The sequence below is a fragment of the Gobius niger genome, assembly GCF_951799975.1.
Source record: "Gobius niger genome assembly, chromosome: 2".
In the NCBI taxonomy this organism is placed as follows: Eukaryota; Metazoa; Chordata; class Actinopteri; order Gobiiformes; family Gobiidae; genus Gobius; species Gobius niger.
Genome location: NC_136853.1, coordinates 18,726,922 through 18,750,952, shown reverse-complemented (window position 1 = coordinate 18,750,952; position 24,031 = coordinate 18,726,922). Strand labels below are relative to the sequence as shown.

The following is a 24,031-nucleotide window of genomic DNA, read 5'->3' as shown; positions in this document are numbered from 1 at the left end:
TAGTGTACCGTAGCACTTTTAAAAATTGTACTTTGGAACATAGGGAGATGAGAGCTCACAGTATTCTTTGATTGTGAGGTGCAAAACTAATTCTTAAAGCATCAGTCATGCCCATGAATTTCCTTTTGTAAAAACTTCAGGAAAAGGACAATCAAAAACAAACTATTCATGTTCATGTCCTGAACAAATTGTTTAATAATATAAGGCTTCAGCAATTCCTGGAAATTGCAAGTAATGGCCATGGGCTGTATGCACAAGCATCATTCTTGTTTTACTTCTAATCAAAGTCATGGAGTTTATTTAACGCATGACAGCACAACGTTTTATATATCAATACAAAACAGACTCTGGGAAACTAGTCCAGTGAAATGAGACAGGACTTGGTTTGTTTTGGTCGAGATGTGCAGTTCCATTTGATCTTCAAAAAACCAACAGTTGGAAACAGGGCGTAGGACAGTGGTTCCCAAAGTGGGGGTCGGGACACGGGTGACGATGGGGATCACAAGTTGTTTATGTGTCAATTTTTGGGGTCCCAGCCAAAAAAGTTTGGAAACCCTTGGTTTAGGACACTAAACACACAGCCAAGGAAATGTAAAGGGCATCCACAAATCCTTTCACAAATCCTTCCTGATTTCCAGGAAAGAAAGGGTGAATATCACATCTGAACATTTTTCTTTATTTTTAATAAAGAAAACAAATATTTTTGTTTTCGGTAAAATTTAGTCAAACAATTATTTTTAGTTTGTCGAGTTTACAGTGCATTCAAAAAGGTTTCACGCCCGTTCACTTTCTCCACACACTATATCCCATAATAAAGTGGGAAAAAAAGTGAAAGTGTTTTTTTTTTGCTAATTAAAAAGAACACTCTGAAAGTATTCACATGTATTTGCTATGACACTCAAAACTGAGCGAAAGAGCTGCCGAAGGGTTGTAGTCATTAATACATTTGCATAAAAAAAAAAAAAAATCTGTCTTTATGGGGCACGGTGTGTAGATTGATGAGAAATTTACTGCAAGTCGACAAAAATGTCACATGAGTCTTCTATAAATGTACTGTATATCACATTCAATCATATTGCACTGCTTTATGGACCTGTCCATATGCAACGTTATGTACAATGTTTTATTTTGGGCATTGAACATGGGGCCATTTCAGGGTCATTGAAAGTTCCATTTTTTTAGTCCATGCTATAAAATAATATTTAATATTTAAAGTAAAAAAATTCTGTTGATAATTTCGACTATAAAATATCTGATTGCTTGGTTTGTGTGGATTATTGGGATTGTTATTGACATCTGCTATAAACTGTGAACCGTTTCAACAGCAAATTTAACAGAAAAATAGCAAGCTGTTCAATACAAAATTATTTGACTTGCTGTAGAAGGCACATTTCTAAAAATCTTTAGAAATATTCCACTTCAGAGTTGCCTAGAAACACCACAGATCACTGTGAAGCTTGGAGAAGGAAATTCAACGCAAAATAATCAATGCTGGCTTTACAAAATTGAAATTATAAACCCATAAGAGTAAATTGATTAAAACATTAATTTATGGTACATTAAATGCATCCAGGATGGCTGGTCGTGAATCTATATTTAGCAGGTAAGGTGCAAAAATATCCCATTTTTAAATCTGATTATGAAAGAGTTCAATAAACATTCACTTAAAGTGGTCAAATACTACGTGATAGGAGTTTTTTGTGCGTTTATCTGCATCTGATCAGCAAAAGTAGTCCCCATCAACATATTACTCCTTGGTGAGGTTTTTGTGTGTAAATGATTGTTTACATAAATGAGGGGTTACGTATTCTACGACGTATCTGTCAATCAAGTACTAAATATAAGTGCAATGTATTTTAAGTGAAGTTGTAGGTACATTATACATGGGCACTAAGGGATGCTTACACAAGAGTTATGTACATCTACAATTCTGGTGGTTAAACCTCATCGACCTTTGCTGTAGCCAGGAAAGAATTGGTCAAGCAGAGTCTGAAGCGTCTGGTTTTGGGACATGGCATAGTCTTTTCCCAAATCATGACGACAAGCGGGACAGGTGTAAACCTGTGCTCGAAACGACCGATGCAAGCAGGTCTAGGAAGCACAGAGACGTTCATGTTTAATAAAGAAAGACTGGGCATGTGCCTGTAAACCGACTGCTTAATACTCACCTTACAAACATTGTGTGAACAGTCTGTAGTGACGGGCTGGAAGGCCAGCTCTTGACAGCACACACACATGAAGGCCTGCTCCAGTTTGCACAGAAAACTCTTTAAAAACAAAAACTCATTTACTTGATCATATATGGTTATAAATTGGGATTAGTAATTTAATGGTAGGTAAGCTGGTCACATACTGGTCCCTCTTTGAGATGCTCCATGGCTTCATCCCATATTTTTTTGTTAGCAGTATCCTCCTGAATCAACTGTTTCTGCTGTTCTGACAGCTGGAAAGCCTCTTCTATCTTTACTTGCTTTGAAGGAGGCTCTTCTGATGAAGACAACTCTAATGCAAAATAGGCATTACATTTATTAGAAAAAGAAACAAAACCAGATCTAAATAAGGTGTGAATTGTCCAACTACCATCTTCTGCTTCCTGCTCATCTCCATTGCTTTCCAATTCATCATCATCCAAACATGCAATTAGCTGTTCCTCATCCTCTCCATCCTCATCCTCCTGCTTTTTCTTAAAGGAGCGTCGTCTCCGTGGCCTTCCCCTTCCAGAATAGCCTTTATAGCGATTGCCACCCTGACCGGGTCTGGCAATAGCCTCTTTTCTGGTTTTGTTGGCCATGGCTGCCAAGTAACCGGGGGGATACTGTTCGAAAGTAAGAAGTAAAACAAACATTTTTGTTAATGCACAATTCAAATGAATCTAAAAAAAAAAAGAAAGAAAATGAAGAGCTAACCTGCACAGTAAGTCCAAGTTTCTTGGTTCTTTCGATACCTTCTGGTGTCCATGGGGCTGGCTCCTGGTCATCACGTCTCAAGAGGTAACGCCACACAAGATAACCACATTTCCCAACTTCAGGCCAGTATTTTACCACCTGGTTCAAAAATACAATGAGTCCATGAGCTTAATTCCAGGGCTGACTAATTTGCTTTGACTGTTAAACATAATACAAAAATGTTTACCTTATAAATACCATCATAGCGGTTCCCTTCCTCAGGAGCATATTGGCTGATGCGTCTACCCTTTGAGCTGCGTATAACTCTCACTGGCTTTCCAGCACGCCAGTTCCTGGACTCTGCTCCAACTTTGTCATCCAAAGGAGCATCGCAGTTTGAAGCCAGAGCCCTACACACAAACACAGTAAGACTGAGCGACATTTTAAATTAACTATTGTTATTAGATTTTACACAATTACCTGTTCATGTGGGTCAGGGTCTGGTCAAAACAATGCTCGCCAATCCGCTTATTTCCAGACAGGTCCCGACCACCACTGCCTGTGTATGTAAACTCATCTCCACGGTCCTACGGCAAAAATGTTACGGAAACTAGTTGAGCCCCATTTGTATCTCAACTACTCTACAGTCAAATGTGTGATTTCCATATGTCAGTGGTAGCTTAGGTTGACATTGCACTGTAAACAACATAGTGTCTCTGATTTGTGTTGTTACATCAATGTGCCTCAAATACATTTCTGTTCGAGTACACTTATTACATAAGTTGCAATATTTGGAATTTATTTTTAGTTCAAGCTCACTATACATTACAATGTTCAATCTGCCTCTAAAAACAACATGGCCCAGATATATACTGTATATACACTTACAGTGGCAAGAAAAAGTAAACAAACTTTTTGGACTTTCTCACATTTCTGCGTAAATTGGTCACTAAATATAGTCTGATCTTCATCAAAATCACAGGAAGGATTTAACAGTGCCTGCTTTAACTAATATCACCCAAACATTTACACTTGATATTCATATTTCATATTTTTATTGGCCATAACATGTTAGTTATTCCACGCTCTCCTGTGAATGTTAAGTACACCGCCTGAATCTCACTGAACTGCAGCAGTTTTGTAAAGTGGAATGGTCCAAGATTGTCTCAGGTTTTTCTCCAAATTATCATGATAAACCTGTGAATTCATTTTTCCATTGATGATATCACGTTGTCCAGGCCCTGAGGCAACAAAACAGCCCCAAACCATGATGCTCCTGCTCCAGACTTCACAGTGAGGATAGTGTAAAGATGTTGTTGTGCTGTTCCATTTTTCCTCCTCACATGACGTTGTGTGTTCCTCCCAAACTATTCAACTTTGGGTCCAACAGTCCACTGAATATTTAGTAGTGCTGTGGAGCATCCAAGTGCTCTTTCGCAAACCAAAGTGTGAACAGTTTGGGAGGAAAAGTGGAACAGCACAGCAACATCAAAACCCTCTCCTCACTGTGAAGTCTGGAGCAGGAGAATCATGCTGTGGGGCTGTTTTGTTGCTTCGGGGCCTGGATAACATGCAATCATCAATAGAAGAATTAATTCACAAGTTAATTACGATATTTTGCAGAAAAACCTGAGACATTCACAACAGTATATGAATAAATAACTGAACCATGTATTAAATAGCTGGCTGATCCTTCTTTTGCAGGAATAACTGCTTTTCTGTAGTTGCAGATTAGACGCTCACAACGATCAGTCAATCTTAGACCATTCCTCTTTACAAAACTGCTGCAGTTTAGTGAGATTCAGGTGATGTACTCACTTATTCCACGCTCTCCTGTGAATGTTTACATGTTATGGCCAATAAAATTATGATCAAATGTTAATGTTTGGGTGGTATTAGTTTAAGCAGGCACCGTTAAATCACTCCTGTGATTTTGATGAAGATCAGACCACATTTCGTGACCAATTTAGGAAGAAATGTAAGAAATTCCACTCCACTGTATATATAGTCTGAGCGAGCCGTCTGTGCTGCCAACAGCGATGCAAGGAGCACGGCTCTAATAATGCACCAAAGTAAAGTAAGTGGTAAAGTAAACACTGCTTGTATTCGGACCTCGTGGTGGTACTACTGTTCGCTTGGCCTCTCGTGTGTGTCTGGCAGGTCGTTCTTTGTGTCAGTCAAAAGTGAGAGACTAGACAGACCTCCTTATTTGGGAAGGCAGGTCATTATTTGCAATATAAAAGGAACTCACCACTTCATCTTCAAAGCCTCCAGCCAGTACCAATGAGTAGGCGCCATCATGGCTGCGCCCATGGATGCCACCAACATGAGGTCTGTGGACACCTGCTTCGCTTACCTGAAACAAAAAACAAAACAACAAATTGTTAATACTTTTCATTTCATCATTTTCTGACTCCGAAATCAAAATCAGCAGACCTGCACTCGGAACTTCCAGGTTGTACCAACAGGAACCCCAGGAACAGGTCCATAGTGAGTTGGAGGAACAATTGTACACTCCTTGGTCCGTCCCACACAAGCCATACCCTAAAATAAGAAATGGAAAACAGAACAATCAAAATGAACGCAAACTGGTGCGTTCCGGCTCAATCACTACCGGAAGAGGAGTAAAAAAAAAAAGAAAGAAAGAGTTATTTATACGAGAGCAAGAATGTTTTTTGAGCATCTTGCACCGTCCCAATGCCAAACGTCAAACCTGGAAAGCTCAGGAACTACTTTACTGTGGAAATCTTGCATGTAATTTCTTGCATGAAGACTTTATGCTCCATGCTCTAATTCTGACAACTTGGTTTGGCCACTTCCAGATGAAAATTATGGTTTACTAATAAGATATTTAAAAAAAATAAGAATACCATATGATGATAAAAATCCAAATACAATATATTTTTTAATTACTGTGGTTGTCAAACACTAAAAATATTTAGTGACTAGTAACATTTTAGCATGGGACAAATGCATAAATAAAATAGTTATATTTCTTAACATATGATGTATTAGTAAACTTTATTGTATCCATAAACTAATATATCAACGTCATTTGAACCAGTCTCGAGGGCAACCTGTTAGAAGAGAGGTCCCATCTCCTGATTTTGAGCAAGGTTCATGGTCAGTATTATTTAGCTGGAGGTTTTAGTCTACTGCACGTGTTTTAAGTTGATGGGGGGAAAAGGGAGCACCCAGAGGAAAACCCACCCAGATACGAGGAGCACATGCAACTCCGCACAGAAAGCCCCACGCAGCCCCGGAGCTATGCTGCATGTTCAAAACACACAAACTTCAAAGTTTTCTAAAGATCAGCCTTCTGCTAGTAAAAAAAAAAAAGAGAAAGATATTTCCCATACGCAGTATCAAGAAGGAGGCTGGTCATACTTAAAGGAACAGGCCACTGTTTTTTCCATATTGAGATATGCTCTTATCTTAGCTAGACAAGTTGACAGTGGCTGCCTTCAATGTTCCTCTGAAACGGTGCAGCGGCTCTTGGGTTTGTCCCTATTTCAGCCTGGTGTCCCGCACTGGTCAAAGCTCCTCCACCTCATCCTTCTTCCTCCTGAGCAGCTCCCTCCGCTCCACAACAGGCTTTCACCATCTTCTCGTTTGTCCCTTTTTTGCTTTCAGTGGCGCCTCTTGTGACGCCTCCACTGTGCTACAGGTGTGGGGGCTCTTGGTGCGTCTTTAGCGTCTCAGAAGAAATTAGCAGTAATTAATGGTTATATTTATGTTTAATGTATTTTTTTCATTTGCGTCTTTTCTAATTTTATGGAAATATAAAGCACTTTGTATGTCCTTGTGTACAAATAGTGCTCTACAAACAAACTTGCCTTTTCTCTTTGTGTTGCCCAATTTAAGTTGTATGTGTGTGTGTCACCTTTCCCCAGTCCCTCTGACTCTCTGTATTTGCTGATGGCATCTTGGCCCTCTTCTTGCTGGCTTTCAGCTTCTCTCCTGCTTTTATAACCTCATTCGTGTCATTTTTACATGTGGGGCAGTACCTATCAGACAAAACAAAAACATGTAGTCTCAAACCTTATAGTGTCACAGGCTATTTTGTTACAGATTGAAAGGACAAATCTCAAAGTTAATTTTGTTCTCTCCAACTCTTCTTACCAGTCTTCATCATCAGGGATAGTGGACAGCGGTGGGTTTAAACAGTAGATATGAAATGCCATGTTGCACTCATCACACAGGAGCTGCATGTGAGCATCCTGCTTCCCACCACACACACAGCAGGAACAGAAGCGGCATTCAGCATCAGGGTCAGCCTTGCAGTGCTTACACTCAGGTCCACTCTTACCTTGTGCCAGAGGGAGTGAACAACATTAGTAACACACATAACCATCATCACAAATAAAGGCATTCCACCTACGTTTAAACTGTCCATCAGCAGCAGAAAGTGCACGAGCGCCTGGTTTCTCCACTTGGTAGATTTCATCTAAGAATTGAATCTTGCAGTCCTCCACTACATCTCCAGGGCCACTGACACCCCTCAAAAAGGACAAAGGTAAGAATCAGCTGTTAAGTGACACATTACTGCAGATGCTTCAGATGAAGGCAGCTGCTGAACGCTGAAACATTTCAAGGTAAAGGGAACAATGCTCACCCATTTGTGTTTACAAAAGAATTAAAATACAAAGGATAAAGTTTGTAAAAATGTTGTGTTATATACTAAGATGCTAAATTGCCACAGAACATTTATGCAAGTTTTGAAACTGTTGAATCATTAGTATGTTCTGGATCAGGTCGATATGTAAACAGGTTTGTTATGGAGCTTCACATTTTAAAAGGAGCAATAATCAAAGATTACTTCACATTATTTAACGTTTACGGTTGCCAATCCGTGCCCTCTGCGATTTGTGGTTTGCAGAGGGCACGGATTGGCCCTCTGCAATAATAAATGTTACCACTGTACATGAATGTTTTTTTACAATACCATGACAAAAAATAAATATATCTTTTTTAAATACACTGAAGTAAGTAGGTTTTCACCCGATGAGGATCTTGACTCTGAGCTCTTTGTTTGTTCGGGATGTTTGGTTCAGTGTCTGGACTTCGGCATCAAACCAGAAGCCCCTCTCCTCTGGAGTCTCCATGTTGTAGTTGACCATCACGATCATGCCCTCTTGAAGCTGATCCCACCGGAGAAACGTCCTGGCACGAGGTCGCACATTGCATGGGAGCATTTCAACCACACCATTTTCTGGATAGCTGGAGAGACAGACATATAATTATAGATTGTAAATGATAATAATTTGATTCTAAGAAATACTGTATGATTTTAGTGAAAAATTATGTTATTAGGGGAAAGGCAATTCGCACATCTCTCTTAACCAATAGGGGCGAAAGAGACGCCTTGATTATTGCTCATTCATAACTTAAATCTCCAGTCAAACTTGGAAAAACAGAGAACTTGTCATTCAGTTCAGTTTAACAGTGTACGAGAGTTCAAGTTAAAAATATAACGTTATGTTTTCACATGAATCTGGAAATGAAAATGAACTCTCTCAAATTGCTAACCATATAGAGGGTATATGGATAAATTGATTTGCAAACTCTTCTCTATGTTCACAAATTATTTAAATCTGATCCAAGCAGTGTACACGACATCAATCTCTATACACAAAGCAGCTCAGTTAATAGAAAATATCATTCAAATGTAGCGTTGTAAGGGTTCAGATATCTTTCCCACGGTTCGGTTCACAGTGCATCACAGTGCAAGTGTGATATAAATAATAATAAGTTGGTTTTGAAATAAAATAGCCTAAATGTTCATCATTAGACAGTATTTATAATCTCAATAAAATTAGCAGTGCTTTGAAAGCTGCTTCATGACAAAATAGAACATAAGTGTAGTGCTCTACACTAAAACGAAAAAAATCAGCGCAGTGAAGGTCATGCGCCCGTTAAGTGGAAAGTTTTCAGCTTTCCATACAAGGCGGCTAAAGCGCTCACAAAGCAGCGTGTTAGATTTGAAGCTCCTGTTTGGCTAGTTCTTGGACAACATTCTACTTTTTTGGAGACAAAGCTTTTGAGTGGGTTATGGTGGATGATGCTCTGGGCCCATGATGCAGCCTGGTCATCAGCAGGACAACCCATTTCATGTGTTTTTGGAGGATGTAACTGTACAGGTGTGGAGGGTCCACAGCCTTCAGTTTAGCAGCAAGTGATGATGACACGTGTGCCCTGTAACAGTGCACAGTTACACTCCATATAGATGTATCTGTGTATTTCTAATTTTTGTTGCTTTAAAGTTCTGCTTTAAAGTTTTGTAAAGCTCAAGCTGACACAAAGATTAGTAGTAAGCAGTAGAATTTATGAACCAATAGTAAAACCTCCTACAGTATAACATCAACTTCAGATGACAAAAACATGTACACTAAACCGCAGTTGGCATGTTTGTAGTGATTACTGATAAAGCTGAGACGAAGAGGAACGCTCCGGAAAACTTCTGAGTTGCCATGGAAACATCAGTTTAAAATTGATATACGTAAAGTGTGTGTAGGAGCCATAAATACATTGTAGGTCCAAAAGGCTGTCACTCAGTTGGTGCTGTCTGGTTGCCATGATGATGCGCTGGGTTGGGGCCACGTGGGCACTCACCTTTTCATGAATGAACTGTATTAGAGAGAGGGCCGTATATTCTGTTGACTGTTAGATCTTTAACATTGCTGAGTTGTGTTTTACACGTGCATAAAAGTGTTCAAGTTTGCTGTGTGTATGTGACGAGGTGGAAGCTCATGATGTCCTGGAGAGTGGGGGTCTGCTATATTATTGAGCCTCTGTGCTGCTTCGATGGTGCAGACTCTGCTCCTTCTGTCTGTCACTCTGCAAGAATCATTCAGTTTGTCTTAATATGAAACAGCTCTATAAAATCCTGCGGACAGGTTTTGTTGCCCGCAGACCTGGCAGATACCACCCTCTCCCTGCCGTCGCTCTTGCCTTGTATCTCAGTATGGGGAAAAAAACAAGAGGGCAAAGGTCTGATGGACTATAAGGAATATAAGGAATCTATCTGACTTTTTTGCTGGTCCTAAATCTGTTTCTTCAGTAATTATAAACTAGCGGTGCCCTCGCTGAAATAAAAAGTAGGATTTCATTATTTACTGTACAAAATCAAGTAGGATGTTTGATTTTATCCAAGCAGAGCTTCACTGAGCTTCAATGGGATTTCAGATAGAGCAGGGGTCCTGAATCAAAATTGGTTGGTTAAGTTATATGGGAACAATATATTATTGTTATTCATTTTATTTTTTATAGCATTTATTAAATCAAATAATAATCACTGTACTTTGAAAAGAATGATTAATTGAATCATGTAAATCGACCGATATGGGTTTTTCTTTGGCTGATGCCGATGCCGATTTTTGGGGATTTTTACAGGCCAATGCCGATAAGCAAATACCTGGTCTATAATCCTGTAAAAACATAAATACTTGGCCACACCAGCAGTGGCCGATTTTATTTTATTACTTTAGGTGATTCAATCATAGTTTCTGTCCCAGCTTTAGTTGCCGTTAGCAGTAGCATGCTGCCGTTAGCATTGCATACTGTTGCAAGCCGCGGCATTTTGCACCGCGATCAAAAATTGGCCAAGGTTTAGTTGGTGAAACTTGCATTTAACAAACTTGCAGCTTACCAGTTTTCATTGCGATGTTTCTCTGTTCCCCTGAGGCCTAGGAAGCCCTGCCTTCGCTCCTCCCAATGCAAAAAACAGGAAGTCTCTATCACTTTTGGTCCCGGGGATATCTGCTTTTTTTCTGTGCTAGCTCGGCCGATATTGTAAAATCCCCAAATATCTCTAAAGCGTACAACGAAATAGTGCTCAGGTGTTAGTCCTGAGCCACTGCGACTGAGCCGCGCTGCCATTGTGGGTCAACCTGACCAGCAAGAGGTCGGGGAAACCGTAGCATCCAGAGGAACCCGGCTGGCTGCCTTCAGTCTCCTCTGATCCTCCGAAACGGTGCACAGTCTCCCGAGTTTGTCCCTGTTTCACTGTGTCCTGCACTGGTCAGCTCCTCCGCTCCCTCCGCCACAACAGTCACCATCTTCTGTAAAGTGCTATTATCTAGTGAACTAACATTAGCCAGAACAATTTTTTTTGTTTCCTGTAGCTCCTCTTGTGACGCCTCCTCGGAGCTGCAGGTGTGGGGGCTCTTGGTGCCTCTTCAGTATCTCAGAAGAATGAATTTGTAGGTCTCAAATGGGTTCAGCTGATAAGATAGCTTTTTGTTTACTTTTAAAAAGCTGCTTTCTTCAGGACCATTATTGACTCTCTGCAGTAAAAAAAAACTCACCGAACCCCACAAAAGCACGGCAAAGACATCCAAACTTATCCAGTAAAACAATGTGGAACACAATGCAAACTTAAACGAAACAAAAAAGTTTAAATGGAAAGTCCATAGGAGCAAGGACTTTCCAGAGCCAGCTGCCATTTCCTTATGGTTGCAGGAAGAAGTCGGTCACAATAAGTCCATTTCTTAATTTTACAGTCTACAGTCCACAGTGGACGGGGCGCCACAATGACCTGGCTCTGTGCAGATGTTGCAAAGAGCATCCATCTGCTATTTTTTGCTTCCTCTAAAGTACCTACTAAACATGAATATACAGCGCCCCCTGCAGTCAGAGTTCAACACGTTTAGAAGCTTCATACACAGGATTATAAACAAGACCGTTTCCAAAAATATCAGCGCTGCATATCAGCATCGGCCAATCAAAATCCCCAACAATCGGCATTGGCCTTAGAAATATATGTAATAGGGGTCGGCCAATACTGTTTTTTCTATGATTGAAACCTTTCCTATATCTATAAATGTATAGCTATAGGCTATTTGAGAGATTAAAAAACAACATCAAATTAAATGACTTAAAATATCGGCCTATATATCAGCTATCGGCCAGGCAACCCCCTTCATATCGGTATCGGACCCCTAAAATCCATATCGGTAGGGCCCTTGCAATGACACCGACATCAAAACAGAATCATGTAGCACAAATCAAATTGTATTTCTTGTGATTCTCGCTCGCTCACTCACTTACTCTTCATATTTGATGTGGTAAACGATCTCCTCCTTGCACTCTGTGGCAGCTGTTGAATCAGTCTGAGAAGTCGTGGCTCCATTACTGTCTGTGTTTAAACCATTGTTATTCCTGTTAGTGCCAGTGGTTTGGCCTTGGCCTTGCTCAGCCTCCAGCTTTCCATTAGTCCGTTTCAGGGGCCGGCCAACCTTTGCTTTGGCAGGAGCGAGTGTCACATTTTCAATGCAAGCCTCAAACCAAGAGCCGATGGATACATCTCTGCAGTCCACGAGTTCATTAATCTACAAACAAATAAAACAATTGTAAGCCATCGTCATCGTCATTTTTTCTTCAACAACTTAAAAAACAATGTTTTTCCACAAATAGGAAAAAAACAAAAAAATGTTCGGACAAATAGAATAGTTTATGTTTAGTCCATAGACATAATGATAGACTCCGTCTCCTCACACCCTTTCACCATAATGATCACGTTCAAAAGGGAATCCATAGCGGATTTACAGACTCGTCCTCCTACCCTGCTCTGACGGAGCATGTTCCTAAAAAGGGCATAAGGGCGGGATCTTCACTGTAGGCTCTGCCCTCGCAGGGTACGTAGTTCGGTCGTAACCGCACCATTAGCTCTAATGCTAACAGCCTGTCAATCAAGTCCGGCCCTCATTAGTATACAAGATTTCTAAAATGTACCAGCCTGGGTTCTTTAATTGTAACCAACCCAGCGTTATCACAGGAGCAATATCTAGCTGTAGAAAGTAAAAAAAATTAGAAACCAGGCTTTACAGTTGCTTAAAACGTGTGTAAAGTGTAATGCTATCTAATGGAAAACTAGCTTGTTTTTCTGCCCATCGAATTAATTTGATTAATTCATGCTTTTAGAAAATAGACGATGTGGGAAAATGGCGAAATCGTAAAATCGCGTCTGCCGCTCCAGGTCCCCGTCACGTTCGCCGTGCGGCTAATTTAGCAGCAATTTAGACGCTCCGTAGCGACTGTTTTGGAAATGAGACCAGAGGAGAACCCAGCGACTTTCTGACAATCTGCTGCTTCACAAAGGCCGCGTGTTGTGCTTTCGTAGTGTGCGATGGAGTCTCGCTTTAACAGTTTCCCCATCGGTCTGATCCGGTGCCCGATGAGAAAAATCAAACGCTTTTCAAATTCCATGGCTTATTAAAAAGTAGTACTTTTGAGAGCAGCCTAGGAATATACAAAACAGAAATACATTATATAATAGGCATAATTGTAGACTATATTATGGTGCAGTTCTCTCATATGTAAGATCAGGAGACTTTTATTTCCAATAAAATCGATTAAAAACGTAATCGTCCCAAAAAAAACATTTTTTTTGGCCATATCGCCACAAAGCAATTTTGTCCGGCCCTTGACTCCCTTTACAAACTTCATTTTTTTCTTTCTGCCATTTTCCAAGCCGAATTGCGTAGTGGTGTATCAGAGGCACCATGATCACCCCCTGCCAGAGTGGACTCAAATGGCTCTATATTTTTCATTTTCACATGCTCTTTATATTTATAGATTTCAATCAAAAGTTACATTAAAAAATATATAACAAAACTGCAGTTTGAATGACAGAAAAAAACAACAGAGCTGATGTATAGTGACTAACAATACCTACAATTACAATCTAGCCAGTTCCAACTACATTTTAGTGCACTTTGCAATGGGAGAAAGTTATTGTTGGTACGGCCCTATAACTCAATTCAGGTGCCCCTTGTAAAAATGAGTTGCCCACCCCTGGCTTAGTTGTAAACAACAACAAAAATATAATTTCAGTACAAAAAATATAATAAACACATTTTGTGTTATCAAACCATCATGTTAAGTATGGCAGGTTGTGAAGCTCTAATAGCAACATAGTAAACATGAGTTAGAGAAGTTCGCCTATGAAAAATTCCCTGGAAGGTTACAGCATTACTCATTCCCTTTTTAATTGTCTACACAACAGCCACATACAATGGGCTCTTCATGCTCACCTTATAACATCCAAGTCCTGCATTTATGAGCATACACCTACTAGAAGTAGGAGGCTGTAGATCTGGTGAAGGGTTCGATTTCAATCCATTTTTGTTACTTGCTTCGTCACTAGCATTTGCTTTGACTTCACTGTTATTGTCTTTGTTGGTTTTCAGAGAAATGATGGAGGCAGAGGCTGCGAGGTCACCCAGTGAGTTCTTTAAATCATGGCAGTCTGCAGTGTCCAACTGTGCGCGAATCAGGAGCTGGACAATGTCATTTAGACCAACGTTGTAGTCGAACAGTGTTTGGCCATCTTCCATCTGTAAGAAAGAATAAAAATATTTACTGCATTGATCGTTTTCAGTGTACATTGTGACAAACATTAAATCAAGCCAGGAAATTTCTTATTGTTGTCTACTGAATTATACAGTCCCGATGAAAGGTTTAATACCAGTTGAAAAACTGAGGTCACTAAATGCAAGTCTCGAGTCAAGTCCAAGTCGTGAAGGTCCAAGTCCCAAGTAAGTCCAAGTCAATCGGTCATGGGGTAAAGTCAAGTCAAGTCATAACTTTGGTCAAGTCAAGTCAAGTCTTGCTTTAGCCGGCAAGTCACCTCTAGTCACAAACACCAATTTGTCTACTTTTCAAAATGTGTTTAATCTTGAAAATAACAAGTGCTTTCTCAAGATATAGTAATTTGGAATTTAGGCTAAAATCAAACTTTTTAAAATGTCATGGATTTGGATTCAAAGTCCAACAGCATTTTAAGGAAGGGGGCCTTAAAAAAAAATGAAACAGTCTTTTAAACAGGAGCTGTTTTTTCTTGCAGTCTGAAAGATAAATATAAAATAATATTTTTTATTTTTATTGGTCTCTGGCGGTTTTTCTGTCAATGGTTCCCCTGTAATGCCCCAGCCCCTGTATACTCAGATTCGCCCCTGCTCAAAATAGATACCGTAGCCTTAAGTCCCGCTGTCACTGGGCTGTGTGCAGATGTGTAATATAACCACTAAATGCTGTAAACTTTGTGTGAACGCCTTAAAACATCGAAAAGCCCCTAAGATTTCGGTTGATTAATCAGCTCTTACGCATCGTCGTTCTGGAGGCCGACCCGTCTGCGCTGTAGGTACAGCCCATTGTTTCAAACGCTTTCCTGTTCGTAAATCTCCACCTCTTCACTGTCTTTAGAAAACGTTTAACCCCTTAACCCCCGGTCGAACCGATTCCAGTTTAACCCCTTAACCCCCGGTCGAACCGATTCCAGTCTAACCCCTTAACCCCCGGTGCATCCAAAGAAACACATCGTATTTCCTCCTGCCTTTTCGCGCTGTATTGATTAGACGCTCCGTGGGGAAACGGAACACGCATGTGGCTAATTACCATAATGTAAACATAGATGCGCCGCTTTTACGAAATTAATCCCGATCTTGCGACAGTTTCACTAAAATATATAATAAATATAAAGTCACAGCAAGTCATTGAGAGTCATTGGCCTCAAGTCCAAGTTAAGTCGCGAGTCACAAACAGCAAGTCCCAAGTCAAGTCAAGTCTTTTTGGAGCTTTGGTCAAGTAGTCCCGAAAATTGCGACTCGAGTCGACTCCCACCTCTGGTCAAAAGTTTAGGACTACATTCCTTTAAAAAGCCAAATCTGTGCAAAATTTGGATTTGGTGTCATTGTCGCATAAGCAGGGCCTCCCAAAGCGCTGTCGTTGGGACACAGTAAGACAGTCATGTTTAATTTCTTAGAAGAACCTGAGGGTTATGGAACAAAAAAGTCAAGTGGAAGACCCAAAAAAATGTCTTCAGCACTGAGCCAGGATCCAATACTGGAGTCGACTGCAGCCCAATAACCAGCGGTTTCCACAGATGTGAAGGATGCTCTGCAACATCTGCACTGAGCCAGCGGCCGTTTGACCTCCCTGCACCAGCTGAAGCTCCATTGACCCACTGAAGGAAAAAGCACCCCAGATCATTATGGCGCCCCTCTCTGTGGGGCGCAGAAAACATCTCAGGTGTATCTGCTTGTCATGCCAGTAATGTCGGAAACCTTTTGATGTCCCATGTTTGTCCAGTGTCTTGACGGACAGCCAATCTGATCCACCGGCTCAGTGCTGGTGACCGTTTTATGGGTGTTGACTTATTTGTTATATAACCCTCAAAAATTTAAGAGAGGGCCTTTTTTTTTGCTTTTGCTATCAGGATGTCGTGACAGTGACTCCCCTTGAACCAGGTACTCCGGTTTCCCCTACTACTATAAACATGGCCAGGATTGATTGATATTACTTCAGCCTTTTTGCATTATCCTTTATTTTAAGAAAGCTGTTCACATTGCTTACATTTAAATAAAAGACCTTTCTTCATAATTATTATTATGTTTACAACACAATATGAGCCCACAACCTTTTTATTCTATTAAAATGTTCCACTATACAAAACATCAATAACTGCTTTACATTTGAGCTCTCTAGCCCAGTGTTTTTCAACCACTGCGCCGTGAGATATTGTCTGGTGTGCCTTGGGAAATTATCCAATCTCACCTAGTTGTTTTTTTTTTTAAACAAATGCATTATTATCCACAAAAAATGTACCGTTTGAGTGTCTATGCCGTCTAGTGATCGGCAGAGTAACCATATTATACTCTTCCATATCAGGTAGTTAATTTCTTTGAGACAAGAGAATTGGTGATGTATTGAGGCATTGTGGCTAGTGAGACTATACGGTGTTCCTAGCCAAGACACTTTGATGAGAACATTTTCTGCTGGTGGTGCCTCGTGATTATTTCAATGAAAAAAATGTGCCTTGGCTCAACAAAAGGTTGAAAAACACTGCTCTAGCCCATAGTGTTGCAAGTACGGCCACCATGGCCACCTTTTCTTCGGTATGTGACGGCAAGCAGTGCCGTTTTGCAGCAGAGCAGTACTGTAGGAGGCAACACCCCCCTTCTCCTCTCCTCCCTCCCCCTTTATAAAGTCTCATGAAATTGAGATCACAATAGTACCGACACAAACACTGCTATGGAGTGGTGGCTACACTCAGCTGTATGTGCATTGCTAGTGTGTCTTTGTGATTTTGTCCCAAAAATATATATAATTTCTTGCCATCTTTTCAACACTGAGGCAGTTGTGTTTTGTGTGTAAAGTGGTCGGTAGGGCTGGGTTTAATCGATTAATCAATTATTATCGATCTCGATTTAAAAAAAAACTTAAATCAATCCTAAGGTCATGTTTGGATGCAAAAACTGTTTATTTCAATCAACAATAACTCCTGCTCTTCACTTTGGGTGTTAGTTCATCCCTTGCTCTGGGGAATAAAGAAAAACTAGTGAAAAAAGCTCCTCCTGGATACAGCTGCGCTCAAAAGAGTTAGTTTGTACTATTTGCAGCATTAGTTCTTCTGAGAATGTCTTCCATGTCCAAGTAAGATTGGCACTGCATGATGTCCTTAACTGTCGCAGTAATTACTATATCGACTTATCGCTTGGTAAGTAACATGAAGTCTCAGTAAATGCACAATAAATGCACATGCTGCATGCGCTTAAACACAGAAGACCGAACGCCATCACAGCACTGAGTGAGCGGAGAATCTGCCGGTCCGTCTCCCTGTGCGGCAGCACTGAACACATCGACTGTATCCCCACATGTATCCAGATCATTTCATATGTAGAACAGTGCTCCTTTTGGAGAGGCGGGGTGTAAACAAAATGCCATGCTACAGAGCTTTGTCGATGCTGACACTTTCTGTGAACTTAATGGCTGCTCCTGTGTGAAAACACTTGGGATTTCAGCCAAATTAACGCATCACGGAGAGAATTTAAGAACATTAAAGCACTGCAGGTAACCCAGCGTGAGTGAGAACTGTCAGAAACAAAGCCGCCCAGTCAGTGTATCAGAGCTAATCAGCGCTACTGTTAGCGAGAGGAGCCGGGCCGCTTAGATAACTATCCAACATTACTCAGAACACACATGTTTCCGTTCTGTTCAAAAGCCAGAGAAGTGTTGCAGCGGTTTGACAAACAGGCAACAAGTTTCCCCAAAAAAGCTGCTTTACTCTGACAGCCATGTGTGCAGGGGGTTATTTTATAAAACTAAACACACAAAAAAAACATATCATTTTTGTATTAATGTCGCCTACAGTATTATCTGAATCCATACATATAATATACATTTAATTCTAAGCAGGTTTAATTTAACACAGACATGGCCTTCATGTGGCCTTCCCACAATATACACACCAGGCGCGTGTTTTTGTGCCATTTATGAAGCTGTGTTGCAGATGTCAATTCCTTATAACTTCACTTATTGCTGCGATATTTATATTTCTACTACTGCTAATGTTGTCTGTGTCCAGACGTTGTCCATTTTCAATTAAGGTTCTTGAGTCATCTTCTGTACTCTGTAGTTGAAGTGTTGAACGTTTCGCCTTTCATCCAAAAGGCTTCATCAGACCACAGGGAGGAGTTCAGCTTGACTTAGTCCCTCCCAAAGATAATATAATTAAGATGAGTGGGTCCCATTCAGCCCCATTCATTGAAAAAGGTTCCCGAGTCCTGTGCGAACCGTAATGGCCGCTCTGTCTCCTCCTACTCAGCCTGTTCCTTAAAAGGGCAAAAAGGCGGGAAGCCCTGCGCTCACGGAGCGGGCGGAGCCTCCACGGAGCTTCAGAGCTTGATTGACAGGCTCTGGAGCCAGTCAATGTACTCAAAATGCTTTCAAATTTCGGGCTGCTAAACAAAAACCAGTGCCACGGTTAAAAATATTTCACCTACCCCAGTGTGGTCACATGAGTCATAGCGATTTTTAGAAAAAGAAAAACTCTTTGGAGCCAGGCTTTTAAGCTGTTCTTGGGATGTTTGAAGTCCCATTAGAATCAATGCTCTCAAGTGTCTCTTGGAGTCACCCCTGGCCACCAGGGGGTGGTGTTACAGCAATGTCAGCTCCCCACCATGAGGACCATACAGAAGCATGTTCCTCAACAGCTATTCTCATCTGTAGCTAAACATTTTTGTAATTCTAAGTCTTTGAAATTCTAAGTCTTAACTAAATCACATCTAAGTTTCTATCTGAACGACTCTAATCTCAGCTGATTAATGCCAATTACCTGCCTATTGATCTGTCCTGGGCTGAGTTTCAGCCTCATTATCTGTGGTCTCTATCTGAGCTGTGAGCGGAGCTGAACCTCAGTGCGCTGACAAAGCCTTTTGGATGAGAGGCGAAACGTTTGACACTTCAACTACAGAGTAAAGAAGATTACTCAAGAGCCTTCATTGAAGATACTGCTAATGATGCATGGGCAGCATGAACTCGGAGAGTCTTCCGGGTTGGTAAAATACCCCCAGAAAATACTTCTCACAAAAATTAGTACTCCATAGTGGTAGAGGTACAATTATATAATAAAAATGCAAATAGTTTACTTTCGAATGGCTAAATTAGCATGATAGTCCCTTTAAACATCCATAACTCCACACAGGAATGGGATAGTGCCTTTTTTTTTTTTTTTTACATAATCAGGAATTTATGCTCTATTCATCTTATTCCGCCCGCCCACTTTTGCCCCTTTTTGCTTTGTCTCGACACTTCCGTTGTACAGACACTTTTGGTCGAGTGCGAAGCCCGTTAATTTAAACGGAGAACGAGGGAAAATATTCTCCGCTCAAATCTGATGTTTAGTCGATTGATTTCTGTAAAATGGCCAATGTTCATTTGCACCAACATGTCAACACTGCAGCGTTTCTCAGCCCGGCCGAAAAACGGCTTTGTTTTCGTGTAGTGACTGATTTTATGTGGACTTCTGCAGTCCCATGTTAACAGATAGGAGAATAGGGGCGGGCACAACTAAAGGCGGCGCCCATGCGAGCCTCCAGAATAAGATGAATAGGTAAGGGATCAAATCACCTCCGGGTCACTTGTTTGACAGCTATGCCATAGAGCAGGGGTGTCAAACATATGGCCTGCGGGCCTGATCCGGCCCGCGAGATGATATAATCCGGCCCCTGCCCTGTAGAGCATAAATTCCAGAGTATGTCAAAAAAAAAAGTAAGTCTCTAGCCCATTCCTGTGCGGAGTTATGAATTTTTAAAGAATAACCAGAATGCTCATTCTAGCCACTAGGGGGCATTAAATAAAAAAAAAAAGAATAGAGTTCCACACGTGTCCAGCACAGGGCACTGACATAAGAGCTCAGGATATGAACAACACATTATATAGCCATGTGATAAATGGACAGTCTGCCCCAGGGCGGCTGTGGCTTCAATAAAAGTTTACCACCACCAAGTGAATGAATAATGACTACTGCACTTTCAGGAACTTGTGACACAGGCTTGTAAAGTGCAATACAAGTGTAAGCCGTTGTCATTGATGAAGCTACAGTCAAGTTGGGGCTTTGATCAAATCACAGCTTATTATTATTCATTAATTGGAAACATTTTCTCTATATATGTGGTCCGCGACCCGCCATGGGAGCTGAATTTCGGCCCGCGACCCAAAATGAGTTTGACACCCCTGCCATAGAGTGTTTGTTGCTAGGGCAATGGAAAATTAATATATTAGAAAAATACGATTAAGTGAACGAGAAATTCAACATAAAACTGCCCTTATACGGTTCAAGTCCCATCATAAGACAGGACATACTTTGAGTCTTGACTAGTAGATTCCCCAGGGGTTGATGCTGGAGGCTTCTATGAGGTTAGGTAATATGTCCTATTACAACTATGAATGACACAAAGACAGAGTCACTGACAGAGTGAATCTCCCACTGGGTTTTTGAGCACGCCACACGTGGGGGGATATGGAGTGGTGGACTCGGTTTCACAATTTAGCCATTTTCCAAATCGTCTGTTTCTAAAAGCATGAATTAATTCGATTTATCGCCCAGCCCTCGGCCCTGTCCATACGAAGTCAAGGTGAGGACTAAACGCAGAGATACTTTATCTATCCAGTGTATCGTCCATACAAGCCCGGCGTTTTGGGGGTCTGTACATGAACATTTTCCAAAATAGGTCCCAGAGTGGAAAGATCTCAAAACACCGTTTACGTGGCGCCGTTGCTACGACGTCTCCCCAACATTTACTAAAACAATGACATCACAGCACCAGAGTGGTGTCTGTTATCAGTGATCTACTGACCTTATAATGAGTTTTACTCATGGATCTATGATGGTTTTACTCCACTGCAGTCCACAAGCCACAGGTGACAAGTAGAGAAACACGGCTGAGTCAGTCTGTGATTTTGGACTGACAGTAAAAGTCACTGTTAAGTTTTTCTACTTTAGTCCCGTTACGTCTGAAGAATAAACTCTCCTCCTCGTCTCTTCTGTAGATCGTGAATCAGTTTTATTTTCTCTGTTTACATTCCATAAAAGTTTACTGAGCATGCGCCCTCTACATGTTGTTCTATTATCTGTGTTAGCGTCACAGCGCCTCACACAGGCCTGGAAGATGAAATTGCGCCATTTCCGCAGACCTGAGTCAACCCATGTGGACGCACACATTTACTAACCTGGCTTTGTGCTTATAAAAGACAATACATGCATTGTGTCTTTGTGTGGCGATAGCCTATGTTTGCTTAGAGATACTCTGTTTGTCTGAACTTTACATGGTCTTGTTCAATATCTTATCTTTGTTTAATTGTTTTAATGTTGTGATATAGGGCTATACAAAACGATTGATTGATTGATTGATTGATTGATTGATTGATTGATTGATTGATTGATTGATTGATTGATTGATTGATTGATTTGGGTCTGCAGATTCACTCTGTCAATGCATTAAACAGCTTGGTGTGTGGATGCAAAACAACTTCCTCCAGGTAAACTTGGACTGAAATCCTCGCCCTTGGCCACAAATTATCGGATTATTTGAAAAATGGTGATACTGGTAAAAAAAGAGGAGTTTTTTTTTTTTGGTAATATTTGGTAATGGATACGTGTATGAAACTGTCTTTTGCACTAACGCGTGGATACTTGCTTTAGTGCTTTGTTTCTGTTCATTTTCATCGTGTAGGCACGTGGAGTTGGCCCCTCTTCATCATGGGCAGGATACGCAGCGGGAATCAAAGGCCAGTTATTAAGTTGTCAAAGATTTTCAACATTAATGACATTTATTTGAGAATTTCTTTAGACTAGAGTGATCGCTGTGCTGTAGGATGCAGCTAATCGCTCTCTCGGTGTAAACAAACACAGCCTACGAAGCGCCAATGCGTTGTGTTCATCATTAGTAGAAGTCCACGCAGTGTGCGAGTGCTCTTCATAAAAGCATTTAAACTATCAATTCACAATATTGGCGTTTTCAGGATGGGGCCCAATTTAGATTAGAACTCCAGGCTCTTGCGCAAGGACCATAGGATTTGAAAACAGGAAGCTCTCACACATGGAGTGCACGAGACACTCGCACGCTCCCTTTGGTCCAAAACCTGTCAAGGCAACAAGCTGCACAGTTGGCAAGATGAACGAAGCAAAACACCGCTCACCTGCTTCCCTCTGTAGAACAATCGCTGTTGTTGGGGGGGTACCTTGAAGATATCATGGATTTTTACCCGTAAAGACTCAATTTTGGTCAATCGAGAAAGATCGTCTACGATTCGTGTCTCCTTCCCGTCTATTGTGCGAACCTGAATCCACATAATTCCGCAACGTTCTCCAGCTCAAAAAAAGTACAAAATAAAGTGTTAATTGCAAACAGCTAATGGATTCCAGTGGTGCAGGAACATAGACAAATGTTCACGGGTCCATAGCGCTTTCTCTGCAGAGGTGGCGATTCTGGCGAACTGTTTCTCCTCTCACATGAAGTCGCGGCGCCAAGGAAATCTCGCGATAACACAGTCGGTTAAAGGAACAGGCTCCATGATGTATGCGCTCTCCTGCTCAGTGGCTATGTTTACATGGTCAAACAACAAAAACCGGATAACTTGAGCAATCAGATAACCCAATAATCAGATCTGGTGTGTTTAGTTTTACTTCACAAATCTGATCATCCCAAGCTCGGGTTGTGCCCAACTAAAAAACATAGAAAATGCCCTGAGCAGGGATTTGTTGACTAAAAGGGGGCGTGGCATGGGGCTGATAAAAACTTTGAAAACCCAAACTGCACTCATGACATAAAATCACGGGGGCCTTACAGTGTATAATGAGATGACGCATATGTGTATTTAGACAAACTGAACAACATATCGGGTCAGAGATGGAGAATACATTGATATTATTTAGTTACAGAATAGGCTATTAATTCCCCCCAAAATGTTTAGTTTTTGCACTCAAATAGTTCCCATGCCTCAGCTAGAACTTTTTTCATTTCATTTATATTCTATTTTCATGGTAATGTAACACGGGATGCCACAACAACAATCCATCAGACAAAACAATAACACGTTCCATGACAGGAGGAACAGGAGTGATGAAGAAAAAAACCTTGCCTCTTTCTTTCTTTCTTTCTTTCTTTCTTTCTTTCTTTCTTTCTTTCTTTCTTTCTTTCTTTCTTTCTTTCTTTCTTTCTTTCTTTCTTTCTTTCTTTCTTTCAAATATGGCAAAATGAAGAATTAGCCTATATAGGATCCTCATTTCCTTGTAATTAAACATAAACTTTACAAAACTCAAAATGACAATGTTTTTACAAATTATATCTCTTACATAAGATATGTGTGACTTCCATTTCAATTTCTCATCATTGATTACTCCTAAAAACCTACATTCTGACACTCTGAGAAGGCTATCATACAAAAATAATAACCTCAGACATGGACTATACTTAAAAATCAATGATAGCCTTTGCCAGCTTTGCAGTACCGATATCTGGTCATGGACTAATATCAATTTGTTGCATGACGTAATGAAGCACATTCAATTGTAAAAAATCAAGTTCGAATTTAAAGGGAAGGTGATTATCATTCTATATGGGATCCGTTTCTGGAGTGCTTTAACAAGTTCAAGCAGACAAATGAGTCAATAGGGAATGGATGAATGACACCCCCTCGCCTACCCCCTCCCCACCTCCCTTTTTTATTTGTATAGACCTACTTGTTTTTAAAAAAACTTTAACAAAAAGAATTAAAAAAGAAAAAAGGTAACTCCAGCTCCTCCCGGGTAACTGAGCTCCTCACCCGATCTCGAAGGGTGTGCCCAGCCACCCTGCGAAGGAAAC

The 24,031-nt window shown here is 40.8% G+C and overlaps 1 protein-coding gene across 2 annotated transcripts; it reads right to left on the bottom strand.

Annotated features, from left to right (window-relative positions):
* Positions 1–1,243: 1,243 nt before the first annotated feature.
* uhrf2 (ubiquitin like with PHD and ring finger domains 2) lies at positions 1,244–22,681 on the bottom strand. 2 transcript variants are annotated; one of them, XM_079580996.1, is made up of 16 exons: positions 22,365–22,681; positions 13,919–14,221; positions 11,934–12,214; positions 7,887–8,105; positions 7,267–7,385; positions 7,008–7,194; positions 6,769–6,892; positions 5,322–5,429; positions 5,137–5,241; positions 3,366–3,472; positions 3,133–3,295; positions 2,907–3,044; positions 2,581–2,815; positions 2,354–2,502; positions 2,169–2,267; positions 1,244–2,091 (listed from the first exon to the last, which is right to left on the bottom strand). In XM_079580996.1, the coding sequence occupies exons 1-16, from the start codon at positions 22,515–22,517 to the stop codon at positions 1,945–1,947; spliced, it is 2,637 nt and encodes an 878-aa protein (XP_079437122.1). In that variant the 5' UTR covers positions 22,518–22,681; the 3' UTR covers positions 1,244–1,944. The 2 variants fall into 2 exon arrangements, with proteins under 2 accessions (XP_079437122.1, XP_079437123.1); XM_079580997.1 differs by having other exon boundaries at positions 7,267–7,376.
* Between the last annotated feature and the right edge of the window lie 1,350 nt (positions 22,682–24,031).

Coding starts and splice junctions, on each gene's coding strand:
- uhrf2 (XM_079580996.1), bottom strand. CDS start 22,517: ATGTGGATTCAGGTTCGCACAATAGACGGGAAGGAGACACGAATCGTA. Junction 7,195..7,266: donor TGCTGATGGACAGTTTAAAC/GTAGGTGGAATG, acceptor CTCTGGCACAAG/GTAAGAGTGGACCTGAGTGT. Junction 2,268..2,353: donor AGCATCTCAAAGAGGGACCA/GTATGTGACCAG, acceptor TTGTTTTTAAAG/AGTTTTCTGTGCAAACTGGA.